The sequence below is a fragment of the Pleurotus ostreatus genome (assembly GCF_014466165.1).
Source record: "Pleurotus ostreatus strain PC9 chromosome Unknown scaffold_2, whole genome shotgun sequence".
NCBI lineage: Eukaryota > Fungi > Basidiomycota > Agaricomycetes > Agaricales > Pleurotaceae > Pleurotus > Pleurotus ostreatus.
In genome coordinates this window covers 2,608,490-2,630,159 of record NW_023503157.1, presented here as the reverse complement: position 1 = coordinate 2,630,159, position 21,670 = coordinate 2,608,490, and the positions used below count along the sequence as shown (strand labels likewise).

The following is a 21,670-nucleotide window of genomic DNA, read 5'->3' as shown; positions in this document are numbered from 1 at the left end:
CAATTACCCCCTTCTTGCTGGTGCTTTGGGACCTGGCCTGATGGTTTTCTGTTCGTTCCGCACGGAAGAGAAGCGGAGACCATCCGGGGCGGGTTCTGGGTTCTCGTCAGGCGCCAAGGGGGGGCCCCTCGCAAAGAAACCCGGCCTTGCGCGCGTCGGCGCAACTTTTTCGTGCTCGGGGGACGGGGCCACCGCTGGTCAACTTGGTCGCGATCGAACTTGAAGCGGGGCAAATTGCGGAGGAAACCGGACGGCAAACACCGACCAGTCACAGTCGTTGAGGGACTCGCTTCATTGAAAAGTGATTTCACCACGTCCTCCTCATCATCTCCGCATTTCCCTACTAATTCCCTTACTTCAATATGCTGGCCCTTAGAATTCCAGGCAGAGTGAGTGGGCCGTTCGCGGAATCAGCTGGTACTTACTGCCACTAATACACGTGACGCAGTCTCGATGCCATTATCTTAGAATCCCAAAACAATCATTTAGACTATTCACTACATCTAAACCTTTCATGGTGCGCACTGCTGATGATGATTTGAGATGGCTTATGAGCTGACCTTTTCTTGTAGTCGCAGCAATTCCGTGTTGAGAAGGATACCTTCGGAGAATTGCACGTACCCGCGGATAGATACTGGGGTGCTCAGACGCAACGGTGAGCTTGATTCTTCGATTTATGGCGGAGGGCTCACATAGATCCCTCAGCTCTCTGCAAAATTTCGACATTGGAGGACCAGCAGAACGTCTTCCGCTACCCCTCATCCAAGCCTTCGGCATCCTCAAGAAGGCGGCGTCCGTCGTTAACATTAGCTATGGCATGGATCCAAAGCTTGGGGAAGCTATACAGCAGGCCGCAGATGATGTACGTTCCTCTGCAATATGCTCTCAATCCCCCCTGAGGCCTCCGCTATCTAGGTTATCTCCGGCAAGCTCATAGATCACTTCCCCCTCGTCGTCTTCCAAACTGGCAGCGGGACGCAAAGTAACATGAACGTAAATGAGGTAATTCATTTCCGCCGTGTCCTTAGGACCGTGATTCACTTCCGTAGGTTATCTCCAATCGTGCTATCGAGCTCCTAGGAGGACAACTAGGCTCGAAGACGCCAGTGCATCCCAACGACCATGTCAACAGAAGCCAGAGTAGCAATGACTCGTATGTTCCCTTCTGCCGAAGATCCACCGATGCTGACTTGATTCCAGATTCCCTACAGCAATGCACATCGCCGCAGTTACCGAAATACATCGTTCATTAATCCCTGCTCTCACCGAGTTGCGAGACGCCCTCGACGTGAAGGCCAAATCCTTTGACAGAATCATAAAAATCGGTAGAACACATCTACAAGTGAGCAACTCTAGCAAGCACGTCGCAGAACACTTATTCGGCGGGATTAGGACGCCACACCGTTGACTTTAGGACAGGAATTCAGTGGTTACGTGCAGCAGATCACTAACGGTATCGAGCGCGTGCAAGGGGTCCTACCGCGCCTCAGCTGCCTCGCTCAAGGCGGTACTGCTGTCGGAACGGCGAGTCCACCAATTACAGGGACTGCAATTGTTCGACTAACGTGACGTCACAGGGTCTCAACACGAAAAAAGGCTTTGATGTTAAGATTGCTGTTGAGATTTCGAAGCTTACTGGCATTCCCTTCCAGACCGCGCCCAACAAGGTCAGTAACAGAATAGGCAGATTTCTAGTCGACTAATATGTCTGCAGTTCGAGGCCCTTGCTACGCATGATGCCATGGTCGAGGCACATGGCGCCCTCAATGTGATCGCCTGTTCTTTAATGAAAATCGCCAACGACATCCGTTTCCTAGCATCAGGGCCCCGCTGTGGCTTTGGTGAGCTCAGTCTGCCAGAGAACGAGCCTGGAAGCAGCATCATGCCCGGCAAGGTCAATCCCACTCAATGCGAAGCCATAACTATGGTTGCTGCCCAAGTCATGGGTAACCAAACTACTGTCAGCGTCGCCGGTGCCAGCGGTCAATTTGAGGTGCGTCCCCCCTTGATATGTTCCATTTCATTTAGTTGAACGCCCACAAAGCTGAACGTGTTTAAACCCGTTATCATCAAAAACGTACTCCAAAGCATACGACTGCTTTCTGATGGTGCGATTTGGTGTAAAATTGACTAATGGCTTATTCATCGTCCGCCACAGGTTGCCGTTCATTCACGAAGAATTGTGTTGTCGGAATTCAAGCCAATGAGAAACGCATCAACGCACTGTTGAACGAATCCCTCATGTTGGCAACGATTTTAAATAGCCATCTCGGCTACGACAGTGAGTTGTCCCACGTGCAGTCAACACTCCTTCTAAGCCGTGCCTAGACGTTGCCAAATGCGCGAAGAAAGCTCACAAGGAGGGAACTACATTAAAGGACGCCACGGTCGCCCTTGGCTTCCTGACCCCAGAGGAGTTTGACGACAAAGTTCGACCTGAACTGATGCTGTATCCGGAATCTGACAACACATCACAACCGTGATTCGCTATATATAGTCTTCTGGGGGGAGGATAAGCTATAGATCTCCTGGTATTTAGTTGTTGTATTTCATGGAGCCGATTCCCTCCAGCGGCCTCTCGATGGGTGGAATCGAATTTTCGTAATTTGGATTGACTGAATGTTTTTGAGTTGGGACCCCGAAGAGGGGATGTGGCACCGCCTAGTGCCGAGGCAAACAGAGTTATGAAACTCGCTGGCTTGTCACCTTGGTCAGCAGCTGGTGAAAAAGGACAAAAAGGACACGACGATAGCAAAGTCATAGCGAAAAGTGGGATTGGGCACATGAGCTCTCTGAACTGACCACATTCCCGATATCACATACTGCGCTCTGGGGAACTGTGGATGAGAGAAGAACAGCGAAAGGGACATTTCCTTTTCCGGACAGCGTCGAAACGAAACGAGACCGATGTAAATGCGTAAAAAGGATCAGACTCGACGAAATCCCACCCTACGCCAGCTGACTCTCAACCGCTTCCCTCCTTTCCCTCATTCCACCACCATCCCCCGCCGTCGTCGCCGTCGTCCGCCACCCGTCCTCGTCGTGGCCCCCGATCTCGACGGCTACCCTCATATATCCTTGCTGCGAACCCTTTGTTCGAAAAACCCGGCGTCTCCCTAATCAGCAACTCCACAATGTCCCTCAGCCGCATCCTCAACGACGAGCCCGCAGGCTCGCCCCGTCTCATTCGTCCGTTGCAGATAGGCCCTTCATCGAGTTCGCTGCCCGTGGATCATTCCATGGTATCGCCAACGTCGCCCTCGAATTACTTATCTCCTCGTACGCAACGCTCGAGCCACTTCGACCGCCGCGACGACTTTCCGCAGCCTTCCCGGAGCCACTACTCGCCAAAGTCGTATCAGCCTTCTCCTGGTTGGGATCAGTATTCCAGCGATTATCCTCACGGCAACCCAACATCACCAAGATATGTGCACGGCAGTCGGTACCCGGAACGTGAATCTCGCGAACGTGGTGGTGATTTGCCCCCACCTCCTTACCAGCAAGATTCCGACGATGACGTGCAGCCCAAGAAGCGCAGACGCGGTGACATTAACGACGGAGACTACAAACCTTCGTCTCAAAAGCGAGTCAGTACTACTGGTTGCAACTGCTGTACGTTTTGACTCAGGATTGTGTAGACTACTCGAAGGAGCTCTGCGAGAGGAAAACAACCGCCGCGTCCTCCGTCCCCTATTTCCGACCTCTCCGTACATAACCTGCGCGACAACCCTCATATCATCACAGAGGAGGAGCGGCGACTCGCATCTTCTGACTTAGAAGACTGCGAAGACGTGTGGCTCCATGATCTGGGTGAGTACATCTTTGCAACTCAACGGCGCCAAAGCGCTGTGGAGAAGCAGTTCGAGGCGACTCAGGCAGTACGTGTACACTTTCCTGCAGTCTCTTCAAGCCTTCATATACTTTCTGCCTAGGCCCGTAACGCGCAGACGACACTCCAGCTTTCCGAGTATTACAAGGCGAGATTAGAACGGCTCCCCCTTCCTCCTCCTACTCCCCCTGCTCCTTCCCGCGCCCGCGACATTGGTTTGCACGGGACTTCACCTATAGATGGGTATGCCGACGACCTTCCGTTTGCCGACAATGGCATTTCATATTCACGCCAGGACGGAATCGCCCGTTTCGTCGATGACCCCGTCTCAGACCCAGCTATCCCTGCAAAGAAGAGGAAAAGCAAAGACAAGCGTCAAGATCAACGCTTCGATCTACCAAATGAAAGTGATCTGCTGAATGGATTGCTGGATGGCCCGGTACCGGCCAAGAAACGCAAGCTTAACAGATCCGCTCCTGTACCAATGGAAGATAATGAACCTATGCTGGAGTCTGCGTCGGCTGCACGGGGACTGGCTCGGCTTGGAGACAAGGACAAAGCGAATGCACAATCATCTCGCGAGCTCAGCCAAGATAATGTAGTGGCGACGCCCAAAAGTCGCAAGGGTAAACCACGTAGGAAACTCGCCCCAGACACACTGGATCATCTTGGCATCGCGGATTCGGTGTCTGCTTCTGGAGAAGTCACCCCGGTACTGTCGCGTCCATCTTCTCCTTCCGCTGGCCAGCCATATGCAATCATTTACGACCTCGACGAGGATATTCCTGTCCTCAAAAAAGCCAAGAAGGTCGACGAAAGCCAGATGATGAAGCGTGTCAAAACATTAGAAGAGGCTCAGCGCAAAGTGTGGACTAATATTGCTCGTCGGGACGTCGCAAAAGTACCTTTCATCGCCCACACATTCATTTACATCTCTCTAACACTTCGTCAATAGGTATATAAGTACCACGCTACGGGTTACACAGCTAGGAAGAATCAAGCTGAGCGCCTTGCTCGTCTTGCGTCCGTGCAGGCGCGAAAACCCGTCCAAAAGGCTCCTAAGTCTACCAAGGACATGCAGGCAAAGGCCAGGCGATTGATGCGAGAGATGCAGGTATTCTGGAAGAAGAACGAACGTGAAGAGCGTGATGTACGAAAACGGGAGCAGAAGGAAGCTATTGACAGAGCCAAGGTCGAGGAGGAGAAGAGAGAAGCCGCGAGGCAGGCAAGGAAGCTCGAATTCTTGATCAGTCAAACGGAGTTGTACAGCCATTTCGTTGGCAACAAACTGAAGAGTACGTTCTCGTGTTTTTGTCTGTCATCCATATTCTCATGAGTTTGTGTGTTCAGCGGCTGAGGCTGAAGGTGAAAGCGAGGCTCCTGCAGCCCCGAAGGGCGCGAATCTAGAGCTTGACCCCACCACCTTGGGCGAGATTGATTTCGACGATGGTATGCATATATTTAGACCTCGGAACTGCATTGTGTGCTTATCATGGTTCAGAGGACCAAACCAACCTCTACCGCCATGCCAAACACAACGCCGAAGAAGCTATTGCGCTGGCCAAGGAGCGTGCAGCACAGTTCGACGTACAGGCTGCATTGGATCGTAAGACGAACGAAGCACTCAAGCTGGCCAAGGGTCAGGCCAACGTTCGTGAAGAAACGGAAGAATCCCCAGGATCACCTAAGGGACCGCTGATGGACCGTGAGTGGTCTTTTTCCATCGGCATTATCTAACTAACCGCCTTCTTAGTTGATTCAAACGAACTTAACTTCCAGAATCCCTCGTCTCTGAGCGGACCTCTGACCATTGGTCAGCCCGGAATGCTGATGGCTCAGCTCAAGGAATATCAGCTGAAGGGCTTGAACTGGCTTGCTACGCTCTACGAGCAGGGTATTAATGGCATCCTTGCTGACGAGATGGGTCTTGGAAAGGTTCGTCCGCACTTCACGAGCGAACATGAACACTGACAATGCCTGTAGACCGTCCAATCAATATCTCTACTTGCATATCTCGCAGAAACCCACGACATATGGGGTCCATTCTTAGTCGTTGCACCTGCTTCGACGTTGCACAATTGGCAGCAGGAGCTCACTCGATTCGTTCCCCGGCTCAAAGCATTACCATATTGGGGTAATGTCAAGGACCGTGCTACACTGCGGAAATTCTGGAGTAAGAAGGAAATCAGTTATAACCAAGATGCGCCGTTCCATGTTCTGATCACCAGCTACCAACTTGTTCGTCGGTTCGCTGTTGACAACCGTACAGTCGGCTGACATTCCAACAGGTCACTCAAGATCAGCAGTACTTCCAGCGGGTCAAGTGGCAATACATGATCCTAGACGAAGCGCAGAATATCAAGAACTCGCAGAGTGTGCGATGGAAGACTTTGCTTGGGTTCCATTGCCGCAACCGGCTTCTTCTCACCGGCACACCAATTCAAAATTCCATGCAAGGTACGATTGCACTCGTCAGTCCGATATAAACGTTAGTCATGATTGTTATTAGAACTTTGGGCACTACTCCACTTTATCATGCCAAGTTTGTTTGATTCGCATGACGAGTTCAACGAATGGTTCTCCAAGGATATTGAGAATGTTGCCGAAAACAAAGGGAGCAAGCTTAATGAACATCAGCTGCGACGACTGCATATGATCTTGAAGCCCTTCATGTTGAGACGAGTTAAGCGTCATGTACAGAACGAATTAAGTGAGAAGGTAAGGATTTCCGTTCTCGACAGAAACAACTAGTTAACCATGAATACAGATCGAAAAGGATATCTACGTCGATCTGAGTGCAAGGCAGCGGGCGCTGTACAAGGCCCTTCTTGCAAACGTCTCTGTCACTGATCTCTTAGAGAAAGCTGCGAACATTGGCGACGCTGACTCCGCTCGGTCGCTAATGAACCTCGTCATGCAGTTCCGAAAGGTGATTATTCCACCAGGTCAATATTATCAGTGTCTGACATGCTTTTATGTCAGGTGTGCAACCATCCGGAGCTCTTCGAACGGGCCGACGTCGTTGCTCCATTTTCATTCTGCCATTTTGGACGGCCTGGTCCCTTGTCACGCGAGGGAGATTTTGTCGCGTTGCCGTACTCATCGCGCAGCCCTGTGAATTATACCATTCCCCAGCTATTGTATCAAGAGGGCGGGCTTCTCGATCGACCTTACGAGCTCTCCAAGTCTCCTTCACAATCAAGTATCCTGTCCAAACTCATGAACATATGGTCGACGGATTGGTTGCATAAATCCATCTACGACGATGGTATGTCTCTTGGTCGATTAATCATTGACCGTTGTCTCATGAGATCCCCAAGTTCATGGCTCGTTCTCTTTCCTTCGCTTTGCCGACATTTCTGTGCAAGAAGCGCACGCCCTGCATCTCGCTCCCTTGATCATCCGCCGGCTCTTAGCCACCCAGGATGAAGCCCGAATTTGTGAAAACGGCCCTTACCTCTTGTAGGTGGAAAGATGTGATCAGCTGCAGAACATGCTTCTAATATTATTTCAGCGACTCCGATTTTGCTGCTTCGATTACTCCTAGAACGTCTTTCGCCATCCCTAAACTCACATTCTTGGATTCTTCTGACATTCTTCCCTCATTGCAAAGCATCACATCATCCGCGTGGAGCCAGTCATGTCTATCTCGCCCTGGGCTCAAGTGGTTCGTACCCCCGGTCGTGGCCCCCCCAATAACAATACATTGCTCGGATCGAAGTTTCGTGGAATCACAAACCCGACTAGTGGAAGCACCATTGGAATCTCTATCCCTCTACGGCCTCCCCCCACAATTACAGGAAGTGCAGACCGCTTGTGACATGTACACCGAGCGCCTCCCTGGCCTTCCCGTCAAAGGTTTATTCGGCTCATCGCCAAGGGATCAATTGCCCCCAACCTACATGCAAGTGCCAGAGGCGAAGCGGCTTATCTATGATTCGGCCAAGTTAGCTCGTCTTGATTCCCTCCTACAAGAATTAAAGGCCGGTGACCATCGAGTGCTCGTGTACTTCCAAATGACCCGGATGATGGATCTCATGGAGGAATATCTGATCTACCGTCAGTACAAATATCTACGGTTGGACGGCTCTTCGAAGCTGGAGGACCGACGAGATATGGTGATTGATTGGCAGACGAAGTTAGTGTTGCAGTGAACATTCCTTTTACGAAAACTCATAATCTTTCTTCGCAGGCCTGACATCTTCGTTTTCTTGTTGAGTACGAGGGCCGGTGGTTTGGGCATCAACCTTACGGCTGCAGACACTGTGATATTCTATGACCATGATTGGAATCCCTCCAATGATGCTCAAGCCATGGATCGAGCGCATCGACTTGGTCAAACCCGCCAGGTCACGGTTTACCGATTGATTACCAAAGGAACTATAGATGAACGTATCGTACAACTAGCGCGGGTTAAGAAAGACGTGAGTTCTCCCTTGCCTTCCGCCGTCGTTCTTACTTACCGAACTGGTGGTCAAAGGTGCAAGATATCGTGGTTGGGAACAAGACTCTGACAGATGTCGCCAAACCGAGGGAAATCGTACAGCTGCTACTTAATGATGAGCAGCTGGCCTCTCTGGATCAATCCGCACCCGGGCTATCGGAGCAGCAATCGGATAAACCTCGACAAGGCGAGGGCAACAGCGCAGCTGGTAGGGATTTGTGGAACGATGAAGGAGACGACTTTTTTGGACATTCTGCACCGCAACCTAACGCTGCCGAAATTGCTGATGAAGACGCGTCGACGCCTGTGCCAGTTGCTACGACGCGAGTCAAGAAGCGCAGAGCTACTGGAGCAGCTACGCGTGGTCGTAAAACAGGTGGTGGCCGTAGGTCGGGGACGACGACGGGGCAAGCCACACCAAATGTGCCTTGATTGTTAGGCAAGTATCTTATTTAGTGCGGACATAGCTTTGGGTTTCTGGTACATAATATATCTATACCTGTTCATGATTAGATGCTTTCGTTGTAGCTACCGTATACTCTCCTAGTAGTGTAAATGTATTAATCATATATCCTTCACTGGCAATCTGTTATACCGAGTCAGCATGTTGGTTTCGGCCTGAGTCAGGACTTGTCCCGAGCTCGAATGCCCACTGTCAGACCGTTGCAATGCTTCATCACGCTTCCGACATCGTGTTATTCAGCGCCGACATCCGTTCCATTATCTTTTAGGCCGTAATCGTGTCATCGCCAAACCGTGATCAAATCACTTGTATAGATATACAACCCCGGCCTGGGTGCATAGATGGCAAAGAAAAAGAAAACGCAGCTAAAACCTGTGTCTCGTGGCTTCGCTACTACCTCCGTGGCTAAGAAAGTAGAACCTGTAGAAGAAGAAATTCGACCAGAGGAGACGCCAGCCGACCCAGAGCCTCGAATTGACCCAGCCGACGCCGATGCTGGCCTGCAGGTTAATTCGAACGCGAGTGGAGTGGAAGACGCGAAAGCAATTGCCCTTCAAGCGATTGTCGACTCGAACCAGGACAAAGTAGCCAAGGAGATCAATAGGACCATAAACGTACTTGAGTACCTTGCATTGTCCTCAAACCCGCACCGCTGAACTGTTGCTTTAGCTCATAGAACAGGACCGGCGTTTTACACAAACCCTGCCCGAGCTAGAACTTGACCAAAGTTTCGTTGATTACATTGCCCAGTTGGCAATAGAGTACAAGGTTCTCGAAAGTAGGCTGCTTCGACCCGTGCAATGTCTCGAACAATGACATAGCGGATAATCAGATAAATGGTCCCTGGACGTGTCTCAGGAAAAAGCTTTAACACGACTAGGGATAACCTATGGCGTCCTCAGGCGTCTGGGCTTCTCTGAATCGAGGGTAGAGGAATGCTTGAGGTCAATAGCCGGTATTGGTTTAGAGGAAGCTTATGACTGGGTTCGTGATATAATTCTTGCAAGGGTCATTTAACCTAATTCTTCTCGACAATAGCTCTACCTGCATTGTTCAGAGCAAGAACTTAGCGGTACTTCGTGTGAGCTGTTTTTGCCGAAATGAAGTTCAACGATCATGATGATCATCATCTTGCTGTAGATGACAAGGAAAGCAGCGATGGACTGACCTCAGCCCCTCAAACGCCCTCGAGTTGGACGTCGCAGACCCCATCAACTCCGCGTACACCCTCATCGGCTCAGCTTCTCCTCCCACAGACACCAACGATCCCTATGTCCCCATTGAACCCCAATGCTCCCGTATTCACTCCCTCCTTTCCCGTGTCGGTACGGTAATTGCGGCGTTCATACAACCACCTGCTGAAGTTTGCATGTAGCCTCCACCAAAGGATCTAGGACGAACATCAGATGTCATAGACGTTGAAGATCCAAACTCTGAGCATGCAAAGATACGCGTTCAACTGTTCGAACTAGAACGCATAAAGTCCGGCAAAGACGCTTCCCTGATAAACGAGCTACAAATCAAGTTGAAAAAGTTATCCCAGCATTACTTTTTCGATGCCAGAGATGCGGAAGCTCTGTATCGCGTTGAACGCGAGAATATCTCTGCCTCTGCTCTCCGCGCTAGACTTCAGGGTCTCGCCGAGGTGCCCAGTCTCCCTTCTCCACTTGTGGACAACCCTCCAGTGAAGGTGGCGACACCACAGCCTTCGACCCAACCTGAACGGGATATATTCGACGATGCAGACGAAGGCGGCCTCCTGGAAATTCTCGACGAAATGCCAGCCACGGCAACCGATTCACAGGGAACCACGGTCAAGATATATGACATGAGTTTCCCAAAGCACTGGTCTGGCCGTACCCCCGAAAAGCTTCTGGCCGAGAAGGTTTCCAAACTGGACAAGTATGCGGTCGTATCATATTCTGATCTTGCTGGTGTAAGTCGGGCCAAGCGTGCTTCAGTGAAAGTGCGATGGGTTGGCCAAACCGTTGACGAGTGGTCAATGGTGGATGTTGCATGTTATGATGATGTACAGGCGCGGCACTACGTAGCTACCATGGCCCTGCATTCCCTTTCTCATCCTTCGAAGGAAGGGGGTTTCGTGGTCGACAACGTAACTGCGGCAAGTGTATCTTTCGTCAGATCGTTCCCTGCCTGTCTTAGAGACCTTTGGGACGAACTTGAAGAAGCAAGGAAGGCTGCAGCGAATTCGCATAATCGTAACGTGTGGGATATGCTTCAATCCGTACTCGATACAAAAATCAATTCTAACGAGGTGGGTGCAGTGTTTATTTTGGTGCCATCATGTTGATGACGGATACTAGCTCGACGAGAAAGAAAATCGCCGGGGCTTGGGGGCGGGTACCACAATACCTTCTCGAGTGAAGCCTCGTCGCGAGGTCCAAGATACTTTCTCAGAACAACTGATGCTTGAGTTCCAAGCCCGACAGGCCAGCTCTGCTTACCAGGTTATGCTTGTGGGACACATCATTATCTCACACCTTGCGCCTAGTAATCATCCCAATACAGGAACAAAGGAACACACTCCCCATCGCTGCTCATCGGCAACATATCATCGAAATTCTAGATTCGTCGCAGGTGCTCGTGTTGAGTGGGGAAACGGGATGGTAAATGGCTTTACCTTTCTCCCCTGGTATATAACTGAGGTGTTGCAGCGGAAAATCCACCCAAGTACCGGCCTTCCTTTTGGAGGACCAACTTTCACAAGGAAAGCCCTGTCGAATATTTTGCACTGAACCACGCAGAATATCTGCCATATCCCTGGCGCACCGTAAGTACGCAGACGTGTTGCCGTAGCTAAGTATCTTACCATCCATTTATCTAGGCGTGTCCCAAGAGCTGGGTGATCCCCCGAACGCAGTGGGAACTCTGGCATCGTTGATAGGGTACTCTATACGTCTAGAGAGTAACACAACCCGGAATACGCGGTTGACATTTGTCACCAATGGTATTGCCTTACGCATGCTTGAAGACGGGTCTGGAAGCGGTGGGCAAGGAACTGCTTTTGATGACATTACGGTGAGCTAGGCGTGTATTCCTCTCAGCCTTGATGCTGATACATGTCTCTAGCATATCGTTGTCGACGAAGTTGGTGTTCGCGATGCTCATAATTGTGGTTTTCTCAATGTTCTCATAGGTACATGAGCGGACCATCGAGTCTGACTTCCTGCTCATTGTCCTGAAGTCACTAATTCAGCAACGTCCTAATTTGAAGTGCGCAATCAGTCTATGGCAGCGAAACTTGGCTAACCCTTGCATCCAGGGTTATACTTATGTCCGCGACCATGGAAGCAGACAAAGTGTCAGCATACTTCGATGGCTGCCCCGTATTACAAGTTCCAGGGCGTACATATCCTGTGGAGGTCCGATATCTAGAGGACGCAGTTGAATGGACGAAGTGGCATATAACGGAAGATTCGCCACACGCCCGACGCCGTAAGACCCTTGCATTCACACCTCTAGGATTTATTAACACGTTGTTTAGTGAATGACAATTTCTACAAGGGCAAAGCTCGCGCCGACTGGTCAGAAGATATCACTGAAGGCATCGATAACGACAGTGACGACCCTGACAGCGAAAAGGTCCAACTCGGAAAGCGGTATTCCGCGAAGACCACGAAGACCATCAACCTTTTCGACGAACGGACGATACCGTACGATTTAATCATGCGCTTACTGGAACAAATGTGCACAGACGGAGAAGAGTATAGTCGTTACTCGGCGGCAGTTCTGATATTCATGCCAGGACTGAGGGAAATTCGCCGCATGAACGACCTTCTCATGGAACATCAGTACTTTGGATCATCGAACTTCTGTGTATATCCTCTTCACTCTACTTTGTCAAGCGAGAACCAGAGCGCAGTGTTCGATATACCACCACCTGGTATTCGTAAGATCGTAATAGGTAAGTCGCTCATGATCTCATCGTGGTCTCTCTCAACAATCTGTTTTCAGCAACCAATATTGCTGAGACTGGTATCACTATTCCGGACATCACCTGCGTCATTGATTCAGGGAAGCATCGTGAAATGAGGTATGTAGTCTTCTGCGTCTTGTTGGTTGGTACTCAAATGGATTGTCAGGTTTGACGAGAAACGCCAGATCAGCAGGCTCATCGAGACTTTCATCGCCAGAAGTAATGCTGCCCAAAGAAGGGGCAGAGCTGGCCGCGTACAGGATGGACTGTGCTTTCACCTATTCACAAAGTCTAGACATGATACCAAGGTACTCTCCGTTGTAAATGTTCCAACATTGCCACTGACGCTTATCATCGCTCTAGTTGGCCCCGCAGCCCCTTCCTGAGATGATGCGCCTCAGTCTCTCCGACCTCGCTCTACGCATCAAGATCATGAAGCTTCAACTCGGCAAATCAATAGATGATGTCCTTTCCCGAGCACTTGACCCCCCTGTTGCCATCAACGTTCAGCGGGCGATATCGTCTCTTGTCGAGGCATGTATTTGCCCTTTATGTATGGTCCTTGCCTCTTAATCGGTCTTGTTCAGGTCAAGGCTCTCACTCCTCAAGAAGACATCACCCCAATGGGTGTGCTCTTGAGTAAGTTGCCAACCGACGTTCATCTTGGGAAGTTCCTCCTGGTCGCTACCATTTTCCGTTGCCTGGATCCTGCTTTGACCATCGCCGCTGCTCTCAACTCCAAATCCCCCTTCGTCACACCATTTGGCCTTGAGCAAGAAGCCGATCGTGCTAAGCACTCGTTCCGAACAGGTCAGTTTGCATTCCATTTCTACGTTATGATAGGGACGAACTGACACTGCCTGAATATAGAGAACTCGGACTTTCTGACCGTCCACAATGCCTTCGCCAGCTGGCGTCGTGCATCGGACAATGGAAGCTTTGTACGAAACTTCTGTAAGCGTAATTATCTCAGCCAGCAGGTGAGTTATAGATATAGTTTTGGGTGAATGTAAGCAACCAACAGCCTTTGTAGAATCTTCAACAAATCGAAGAGTTGCGCCAGCAGTTTCTGGGGTATGTTCCGCACAGTGCTAACCATGATCGAAGGTTGTCTTAATCTCTTGAATATAGATATCTAGTCGACTCGCGGTTCATCCAAGTTGACGCATCGTTCGTCCGTGAACTGAATCGGTATGCGTATCATTATCATTTATTCGGAGCTATCCACTGAGACTGCAGACACAGTGCAAGATACAGTCGCGGCCGCACACGCTTCGTGATGGTGCCTCACGACTTGGACTCTAATTCCTCTAACGTTGATCTTCTGAACGCCGCGCTAGTCGCTGGATTGTATCCTAAGATACTCTCCATCGACTCGCAGACTGGGCAAATGCGCACGATCCTGAATAATCAACAGGCATCGTTCCATCCATCCTCCATCAACTTTGGCCGCAAGCCCGCGGATTTTGGTGTGAACTACCTTGCTTATTTCACATTGATGTGAGTGATATGCTGCAACGTCCTTCCGCAAACATTTGATGAATACCGGTGTACTTGATAGGCGTTCCAAGAAGCTATATGCTTGGGAGACTAGTCCAGTCAACGATATTGCCATGGTTCTACTTTGTGGCGAGATGGAGACCAAGGTCAGTTTACAGAGCATACAGCGTCACGTTGACATCTTATGCCTCCTATGTAGCTCGTCGCCGACTCTGTTTTCATCGACCGGAAATTACGATACAAAGTATCCCCCAAGGTCAACATAGCCCTCAAACTCCTCCGCGCGCAATTGGCCAATCTGCTCGCAAAACAATATCGCGGCAAAGTGCTCACAGAGTCACTGATGCTTTGGTACGATATTGCGCTGATGATTTTGGGCAAGGTCAATCCGAATCAGGAGGAACGATCTATACAGGTCGCTGGCTAATCACCCATGTAGTCTATATATAACGAAATCTGTATCCCATAGTATATAGAGTAATGCAGAGTCGTCGCAGACTCGCGTGCAGGACTCGCGAAGCGGTGATCATAGTGTCATAGTGTATGATATCGGACACATGCATCATAATGTTGCTACCGTCGGTCTATATATCTACTCCTCGTCCTCATCATCGCCAGTGCCACTGATAGGTGCATGAGTATGAAGTGGCCAGCACAGGGGATGAGTATCACTTACGCGATGTTGTAGAAGCGGAGCTGGTAGTTGTCTTTTGAAGAGGCAACGACACTGATAAACTGATAAGTCCTTGTTCTCATGCTCAACTCAGAGCACGTACCGAATCCAGTCACGGAGTTGGTTCTTCTTCAAGAACTTTTTGGTCAGGTACTTGAGGTAGCGCTTCGAGAATGCGATGTTCGAAGTGACGGTAAGTTTGTTGGCGTTGCCTGCGTCGAGGTTAGTTTCAAGTGCAGGTTCAAAGGCATCGTAAAACATACCATCACGGGTGATTTTGATGGATTCGCCGAGCTGGCCTGCCTTGCCCTCGACCTTTATGCGGTCGTGGAGGAACTTCTCGAAATCAGCACCGTCGAAGACACCGTCGCTAGCGGGCTTCGAGTAGTCGATGACAAACTTGTGCTTGGTGGCGACTTTGGTGGCGGCGGCTTTGGGCTATACACGAGACAAAAGAAAGGGAGCCGGGGTGAGCCTACTGAGAAGATAACTCAGCAAAGCAGTGCCGGGACTGACCATCTTGAAGGAGGAAGAGTCTTGAGGCGTTCGGGGACGTTGACGACGGTGTGTAGACTACCTTCTTGATTGCCCGATCAACTTTTGGTGGACTGTACAGTTGATCGGGATATAAGGTTTAGCTGGACTCCGCTGACTTTCTATTGAATAGCCGCTTGAAAAGTTAAGCGCTCTTTTGGGCGCCTGCACGGAAAACAGGAGCAGGAACTTTACAAAAATTTGTGAGGCAGGCCATGGCTCCGTCTCTCACCAAGCACCAAGTCGCTTCCGCGCAGATCGAAGGCGAATATGCCATAAAATCAGAGTCCACGACTCCCAAGCTCGATACATCCCAATGGCCCCTTCTCCTCAAAAACTACGACAAACTCCTCGTTCGATCTAGTCATTTTACTCCAATTCCTAATGGATGCAGCCCCTTGAAGCGCGACATCACTAGCTACATCAAGTGGGCATCGTGTTCTTGATTGACTTGAGTACCGTGACTGACCATTTGATCTAGGTCTGGTGTTATTAACTTGGACAAACCTTCTAACCCGTCTTCACATGAAGTCGTTGCGTGGTTGAGGCGCATCTTACGGGTGGAGAAAACGGGACACAGCGGCACGCTTGATCCCAAAGTGACTGGATGTTTGATTGTCTGCATAGATCGTGCAACGAGACTTGTCAAGTCGCAACAAGGCGCAGGTGTGTTTTGTAGGTTTACTCTCACTTGGCGTGTTTTTAACAACACGATTTCCTAGGGAAGGAGTATGTTTGCGTATTACGCCTCCATGCACCCCTGCCCAATCCCGCCACACTTCCTCGCTGCCTCCAGACATTAACCGGTGCTCTATTCCAACGACCCCCTCTCATTTCTGCTGTAAAACGTCAACTCCGGATCCGCACGATACACGAATCGAGGCTCATCGAATTCGACGAAAAACGCAACCTTGGTGTCTTCTGGGTCTCTTGTGAAGCTGGCACATACATCCGTACGCTATGTGTGCATCTTGGATTATTGACGGGAGTGGGTGGACATATGCAAGAACTCAGAAGAGTGCGAAGTGGTGCCATGTCAGAGAATGACGAAATGGTAACGATGCACGATGTGCTGGATGCCCAGTGGGTGTATGATAACACTCGTGATGGTATGTGGTGACTTGATTTATGAACTATAGGCTTGCTCACTGTGATCGGCATGAAGAATCATACCTCAGACGCGTCATTCGCCCTCTCGAGTGCCTATTAGTTGGTTACAAGCGGATCGTAGTCAAAGACAGTGCCGTCAACGCTGTTTGCTATGGCGCGAAGCTCATGATACCCGGCCTCCTACGATATGAAGCCGACATATCGGTGCACGAAGAAGTCGTGTTGATGACCACAAAGGGTAATTATCAATGCCCAACGGGAAGGGCATATTTTTCATTGACATTGTCCATCTCATAGGCGAAGCAATTGCGCTTGCTATTGCCCAAATGTCCACTGTCGAGCTTGCTACTTGCGATCATGGTGTCGTCGCGAAGGTGAAGCGTTGTATCATGGAACGTGATACATACCCTCGCCGATGGGGTTTGGGTCCTGTTGCGCTGCAAAAGAAAAAAATGGTCAAGGAAGGTAAACTTGGCAAGCATGGCGAGAAGGTTGAGGGAGTCACGCCAAAGGAGTGGAGTCGCGACTACGTTGACTATAATCGTGATGAAGTCGTGAGTGCCTCACCGTGCATTGTTGTACATAGCTGATCTTTCTCCCTAGCCAACCGCCGGACCATCGACAACGGCATCCGAGCCCCCAGTTACTGAGGCATCGGTAGAAACTGCGAATACGACTGAGGAAGCGAGCCCAGTTAAAAAGGAGAAAAAGCGCAAGCGCAAATCTGACGTCGACGAGGGTTCTGTGGTGCCAGCTGCTGAGGAGGATGAGGACGCTGCGGCGAAGGCTGAACGCAAACGTTTGAAGAAGGAGAAGAAAGCGAAAGAGGCTGCTGCTGCTGAAGGCGGCGACGAGAAACCCGAGGACGAGGATGCGCGACGTGAACGAAAGCGCCTCAAAAAGGAAAAAAAGGCACGACAGTCGATAGGTGGCGAGGAGTAGGTTGGGCATGCTATTTAGTTGTATCTACTTGTATTGGAGTGGGTGCTGTATTTATACCGTATGGGTACGATGTTTTGGTGTCTACGCGCCTCGGACTGCTGTTACGACTATGAATTTGGAGACGCTTCAGGATTTTGAAGCTGTTGATCTCTCAGACGGAGATATTCCGCGCGAACGCGTTCCATAGGTTCAGGCCCCGTGCTTGTGAAATGTCGTTATTTTCTCTACATAGTGGAATATGAGCAATGCGTACTATTGGACCATGCATTCTTGTACGCTACGCAGCTGTCCTCTGCAAGCCCACGCAACGGAGACGGTGCGCCCCGTAGCACATTCAGCGAACGCTGGAAGCAGATTGTTGAGGGCAGTGAAAACGGAGGGAGGAAGCAAATACGCGTGCCTTTCACCACTGGGTCGCATTCCTTCAGCGCCCTGGCCTTCGTGGCCTTCATGAGAGTATCCTCTTCTCTACGCGACAAAGCATTCATAGTGGATGGAAGGATGTAGTAGGCGCTTGGAAGCAATTTAGGCGCTCGTACCGGAGTATGTGACGAATCGGGAAGTGGTGAGTGGTCCGACACTTTATTTCGTCTTCACCAAGTTCGCCGACATTTCAGCATGAGTTCTTTGGTCCACCGTTTGAAGTTCTCGCCGGCCCAGCTTCAGGCTTTTCGTTACGCGAGATGTCTGGCTACTGCACCACCACCAACCTCGTCTTCGTCTGACAAGCCTGCGTTCTCCGAAACTCTCGCCGCCGGACCTTCGCTGGATGACTTTATTGCAGATGCACCCGACCGCGTTCTTCTAGGGAAAACCAAAGGGTGAGCTCGTACACCTGCTATCGATGTTCCCGTCCTAACACTGCCCTACTAGCCCCCGTTTACCGTCGTATCTTAAGACCTCCATACCGTCAGGAGCGTCATTCAATAAAATCAAGAAAGACCTGAGGGGCCTCGGTTTACATACAGTATGCGAGGAGGCTCGGTGTCCGAACATTGGCGACTGCTGGGGCGGAAAGAAGGGCGCAACAGAGGCTGAGGGCAGGAACTCAGCCACGGCAACTATTATGGTCCGTAGACCTGAATTCCGAATAACGGAGCACACATTTATCTCACTTGACCGCAGTTGATGGGTGATACTTGTACTCGAGGCTGTAGGTTCTGCTCCGTCAAGACCTCACGCACCCCTCCTCCCTTGGATCCGCACGAACCTGAAAATACTGCTGAAGCTATTAGTCGATGGGGTTTGGGTTATATCGTCCTTACTAGCGTGGACCGAGATGGTACGTACGACCATAGACATCTGATCTCTTGTCCGCTCACCTCTCGTAGACCTCATTGATGGTGGTGCTCATCACTTCGCGGAAACAATACGAAAGATAAAGCAAAAGTTTGTCTTTACCCCCTCAGAGGGGTCATATGTTAACGCGCCAATAGGGCTCCCCACATCCTCGTTGAGGCGTTGACCGGTGACTTCGCCGGAAACCTCTCGCTCGTCTCACTGGTGGCGAAATCTGGATTGGATGTCTATGCTCACAACATAGAGACAGTTGAGGCATTAACACCTCAAGTTCGTGACCGTCGGGCGACATTCAGACAAAGTCTCGAAGTCCTTCGGCATGCTAAGAACGAAGGCGTGCGGATCACTAAGACGAGTATAATGCTTGGGGTTGGTGAGACCGCTGATGAGGTGACAGATGCTCTGAAGGGTGAGATTGGCGATCCCTCATGTCAAGTTATTGTTCACCGCTATCCCTAGAGTTACGGAAGGTTGACGTAGACGTCGTGACCTTTGGGCAATACATGCGTCCAACCAAGCGCCATATGAAGGTTGACCGTTACGTCGAGCCAGCCGAATTCGATCGGTGGAAGCAAGTCGCAGAAGACATGGGATTCCTCTACGTTGCGAGTGGGCCGCTAGTTCGCAGTAGCTACAAGGTAATTTCCGTCTCTACCTATTCCGACCACATTTGACTAAAATACACTACTAGGCTGGAGAGTACTACATCGAAAACGTTCTGAGAGGCAAAGGAACCGAGAGGAAGGCAAGGGACATGCTATCTGCCCAACCAGATATGATGTCGCCATCGCCATCGGCCCAAGAGTGATGGGTTCCTCTCCCTAGATATATGATAAATAGTAATAATATTACAATTAATGGCAATCTGCGATCGTCGTGCCTCAGTGCAAGATCCCTCGTGCTGGAAGGTTGCCAACGTACAGAGCAAGAGGCCGACTCGGCGCTATAGCCCACTTCGTCGTGTGCGTGTTGGGCGATTCAAGAAAGTAATGTGCCTTCGAGTATCATCCGTTGATGACACCGGGATTTGAAGATAAGCGACGCTTTCTAGAGGGTACGTGTTCGTCATCCTCACGCGGTCGTTTCGTCGGCGAGAGTACCTTGGTGACTTTGACCCTCTGAGAGAGGGATCTTGCTAGTTCGTCGTTGTAATCGATGCACTGGAGGAGGACACAAGGAACTTCAAGTTTCCCGTTGTCGTAGTCGGCGCGTATTGCTTCTATATCCCGCGAATCTGAGGTCCGTGTTTTCGTCAACGAGGCATATCCGTCCTTGACCTGGGTGCCCGCTTGGATATGAGTATGACAGAAGTGGCGGAGAATACGTACATGATTGGTGAGCACATTCCATTCTTGTATGGGGAGTGGATCGCTCCTGGAGACCTTGTATACGCCCATGTATCTGAAAAGCTTCTGCCTCTTCGGCCCTTCGAACCCAACAAAAAGTTGATGGGTTTCAGGCATCTCGAAAATATTCTTCTCTGTCCCTAGTCCCACAAACATATAACCGTGGTCGCCCGGTACCATGGGACACCAGGGATTCAGATCCAAGTTCGGGCATAGGAACGAGTTTATGTTCAACCTTCTCGCGATTTCTTTGTGGCTATTCGTTATCCTGTGTAGAGCGGAGACGTAAGATGGAGATATTCAAGAATGAGAAATTTGTATTTGAGAAGATTACCTTACGACAAGCGGTTGGCAGCTGCCACCTATGTGCTCCGCAAGGAATTTACGCGAAAACAATGCAGAGTTGTTACAGTCATCATCTATGACCACGCTGGGGAACGAATCAAACTTCGCCCGACGCGTCTTGGGGATCGAGGAAACGTAGACGGATTGATTATAAGTTCCCCTTAAGTCCGCGAAAGAAACGGGATCTTCCGAAGGCTCTTTCTTCTACATTTTCAGTTGTGAGTAAACGCAAGACACAAGCAGGGGAGCGGCAAACCGAAATTACTGGCGCAGACCGACGAGGGGACAACTTCCGGTCTGCGTTCTCTGCAGACCCCGCGAGTGTCGAGCCAAAGTGAGTTTGGGGAAGCTTGCGAACCTGGATTACGAAATGAGTAATATTGTCTCGGTTGAACACGAACCAGTGGTGCTTACGCTAGTCTGCAGGTTTTCTAATGTCGACTGAAACAACGCTCTCTTCTCTTCTTTAGTACGCAGAAGTCGGCTGTCTTCCTTCAACTTTTGGTTCTCCTCTTGCAGCGCAGCCTTCTCTTCCTCAAGCTTCTTTATGGACCCAACCTAAAGAAGTACGGTATGCACCATGAGTCGTTTGGTCAGGGAGTGGTTGAATTGTATAATCCATACCATGTCATCAGAAGCCTTGCCTAGCATCTCATTCGAAATTTCCGCCATTCGTAGTAGCCGCTGGGCTTCGTCCAGTTGTCGTCGCAATGACTGAATGCTATTATCACGACTCTTGATTTCAGCAGTCCTCTCCACGTTCTCCTTCCGGACAGCGTCAATCTCTAGTCGAAGCAGATCACTTTGATCCTGCAATGTCTTCACGTCCGTCTTGACAACCCCGAGCTGGATCAAAGTGAGTTGGGGGACTTGTACTATGTTTGACGCGACGAACCTCGTCAGACAAGAGCTTGTTGACCAAGATGCACGGACTCTTTGGTGTCTTTTCCTCAGCAGGACGCGTTCCCATAAGAGTAGCCGCATGCTCGACAAAAACGCGTGCTTGCGCTTCGTGTTCATCGCGCTAATGATTGTCAACGTCAAAATCTATTCTCGGGAGTGGTTGCGCACCTCGCGCCGTAATGCCGCGATTTCCTGCTTCCACCGCGCCCCCTCCGCTATGCTTTGCGAGAGCTTGGAAAGGACTTCAGACAAGAATCTCTCTCCGTCTGCTGGCGAGTCCATTGCTTGGAAGTAGGTAACGGAACAAGAGTAGTCAAGTGATCGAATAGCGATCGCTCCTTATTT

The 21,670-nt window shown here is 50.3% G+C and overlaps 7 protein-coding genes across 7 annotated transcripts; 5 read left to right on the top strand and 2 right to left on the bottom strand.

The window, feature by feature from the left end:
* Positions 1–362: 362 nt before the first annotated feature.
* On the top strand, positions 363–2,483 carry FUM1 (fumarase fum1; the record flags this gene model as incomplete). The annotated part of the gene is made up of 12 exons (XM_036773372.1): positions 363–389; positions 573–655; positions 706–862; positions 916–1,002; positions 1,050–1,153; positions 1,201–1,342; positions 1,393–1,524; positions 1,578–1,667; positions 1,715–1,993; positions 2,045–2,108; positions 2,159–2,281; positions 2,329–2,483. 12 exons carry the CDS (start codon positions 363–365, stop codon positions 2,481–2,483), a joined length of 1,443 nt encoding a protein of 480 aa, XP_036634845.1.
* A 651-nt stretch (positions 2,484–3,134) lies between these two features.
* Positions 3,135–8,705, top strand: INO80 (putative DNA helicase ino80; the record flags this gene model as incomplete). Its single annotated transcript, XM_036773371.1, has 16 exons — positions 3,135–3,587; positions 3,639–3,878; positions 3,933–4,730; positions 4,785–5,124; positions 5,180–5,278; positions 5,331–5,534; positions 5,583–5,764; positions 5,813–6,067; positions 6,118–6,286; positions 6,339–6,547; positions 6,597–6,758; positions 6,812–7,097; positions 7,150–7,291; positions 7,344–7,967; positions 8,022–8,253; positions 8,310–8,705. 16 exons carry the CDS (start codon positions 3,135–3,137, stop codon positions 8,703–8,705), a joined length of 4,791 nt encoding a protein of 1,596 aa, XP_036634844.1.
* A 372-nt stretch (positions 8,706–9,077) lies between these two features.
* On the top strand, positions 9,078–14,600 carry PC9H_003778 (uncharacterized protein; the record flags this gene model as incomplete). Its single annotated transcript, XM_036773370.1, has 24 exons — positions 9,078–9,350; positions 9,406–9,514; positions 9,569–9,720; positions 9,775–9,817; positions 9,877–10,061; positions 10,112–11,011; positions 11,061–11,213; positions 11,266–11,363; positions 11,412–11,527; positions 11,582–11,775; positions 11,827–11,844; positions 11,894–11,970; positions 12,020–12,192; positions 12,242–12,661; positions 12,712–12,790; positions 12,840–12,981; positions 13,037–13,201; positions 13,261–13,483; positions 13,544–13,653; positions 13,707–13,747; positions 13,805–13,864; positions 13,913–14,173; positions 14,235–14,319; positions 14,373–14,600. The coding sequence occupies 24 exons, from the start codon at positions 9,078–9,080 to the stop codon at positions 14,598–14,600; spliced, it is 4,305 nt and encodes a 1,434-aa protein (XP_036634843.1).
* Positions 14,601–14,765: 165 nt separating this feature from the next.
* Positions 14,766–15,365, bottom strand: PC9H_003777 (uncharacterized protein; the record flags this gene model as incomplete). Its single annotated transcript, XM_036773369.1, has 5 exons — positions 14,766–14,796; positions 14,850–14,900; positions 14,950–15,058; positions 15,110–15,284; positions 15,363–15,365. The coding sequence occupies 5 exons, from the start codon at positions 15,363–15,365 to the stop codon at positions 14,766–14,768; spliced, it is 369 nt and encodes a 122-aa protein (XP_036634842.1).
* Positions 15,366–15,595: 230 nt separating this feature from the next.
* Positions 15,596–17,432, top strand: CBF5 (centromere/microtubule-binding protein cbf5; the record flags this gene model as incomplete). Its single annotated transcript, XM_036773368.1, has 6 exons — positions 15,596–15,807; positions 15,862–16,046; positions 16,103–16,489; positions 16,546–16,728; positions 16,788–17,044; positions 17,094–17,432. 6 exons carry the CDS (start codon positions 15,596–15,598, stop codon positions 17,430–17,432), a joined length of 1,563 nt encoding a protein of 520 aa, XP_036634841.1.
* A 618-nt stretch (positions 17,433–18,050) lies between these two features.
* Positions 18,051–19,539, top strand: PC9H_003775 (uncharacterized protein; the record flags this gene model as incomplete). Its single annotated transcript, XM_036773367.1, has 7 exons — positions 18,051–18,253; positions 18,306–18,501; positions 18,558–18,714; positions 18,764–18,821; positions 18,869–19,140; positions 19,191–19,369; positions 19,423–19,539. 7 exons carry the CDS (start codon positions 18,051–18,053, stop codon positions 19,537–19,539), a joined length of 1,182 nt encoding a protein of 393 aa, XP_036634840.1.
* Positions 19,540–19,735: 196 nt separating this feature from the next.
* On the bottom strand, positions 19,736–21,607 carry PC9H_003774 (uncharacterized protein; the record flags this gene model as incomplete). Its single annotated transcript, XM_036773366.1, has 7 exons — positions 19,736–20,345; positions 20,412–20,623; positions 20,679–20,780; positions 20,837–20,980; positions 21,047–21,268; positions 21,318–21,446; positions 21,494–21,607. 7 exons carry the CDS (start codon positions 21,605–21,607, stop codon positions 19,736–19,738), a joined length of 1,533 nt encoding a protein of 510 aa, XP_036634839.1.
* Positions 21,608–21,670: the final 63 nt, after the last annotated feature.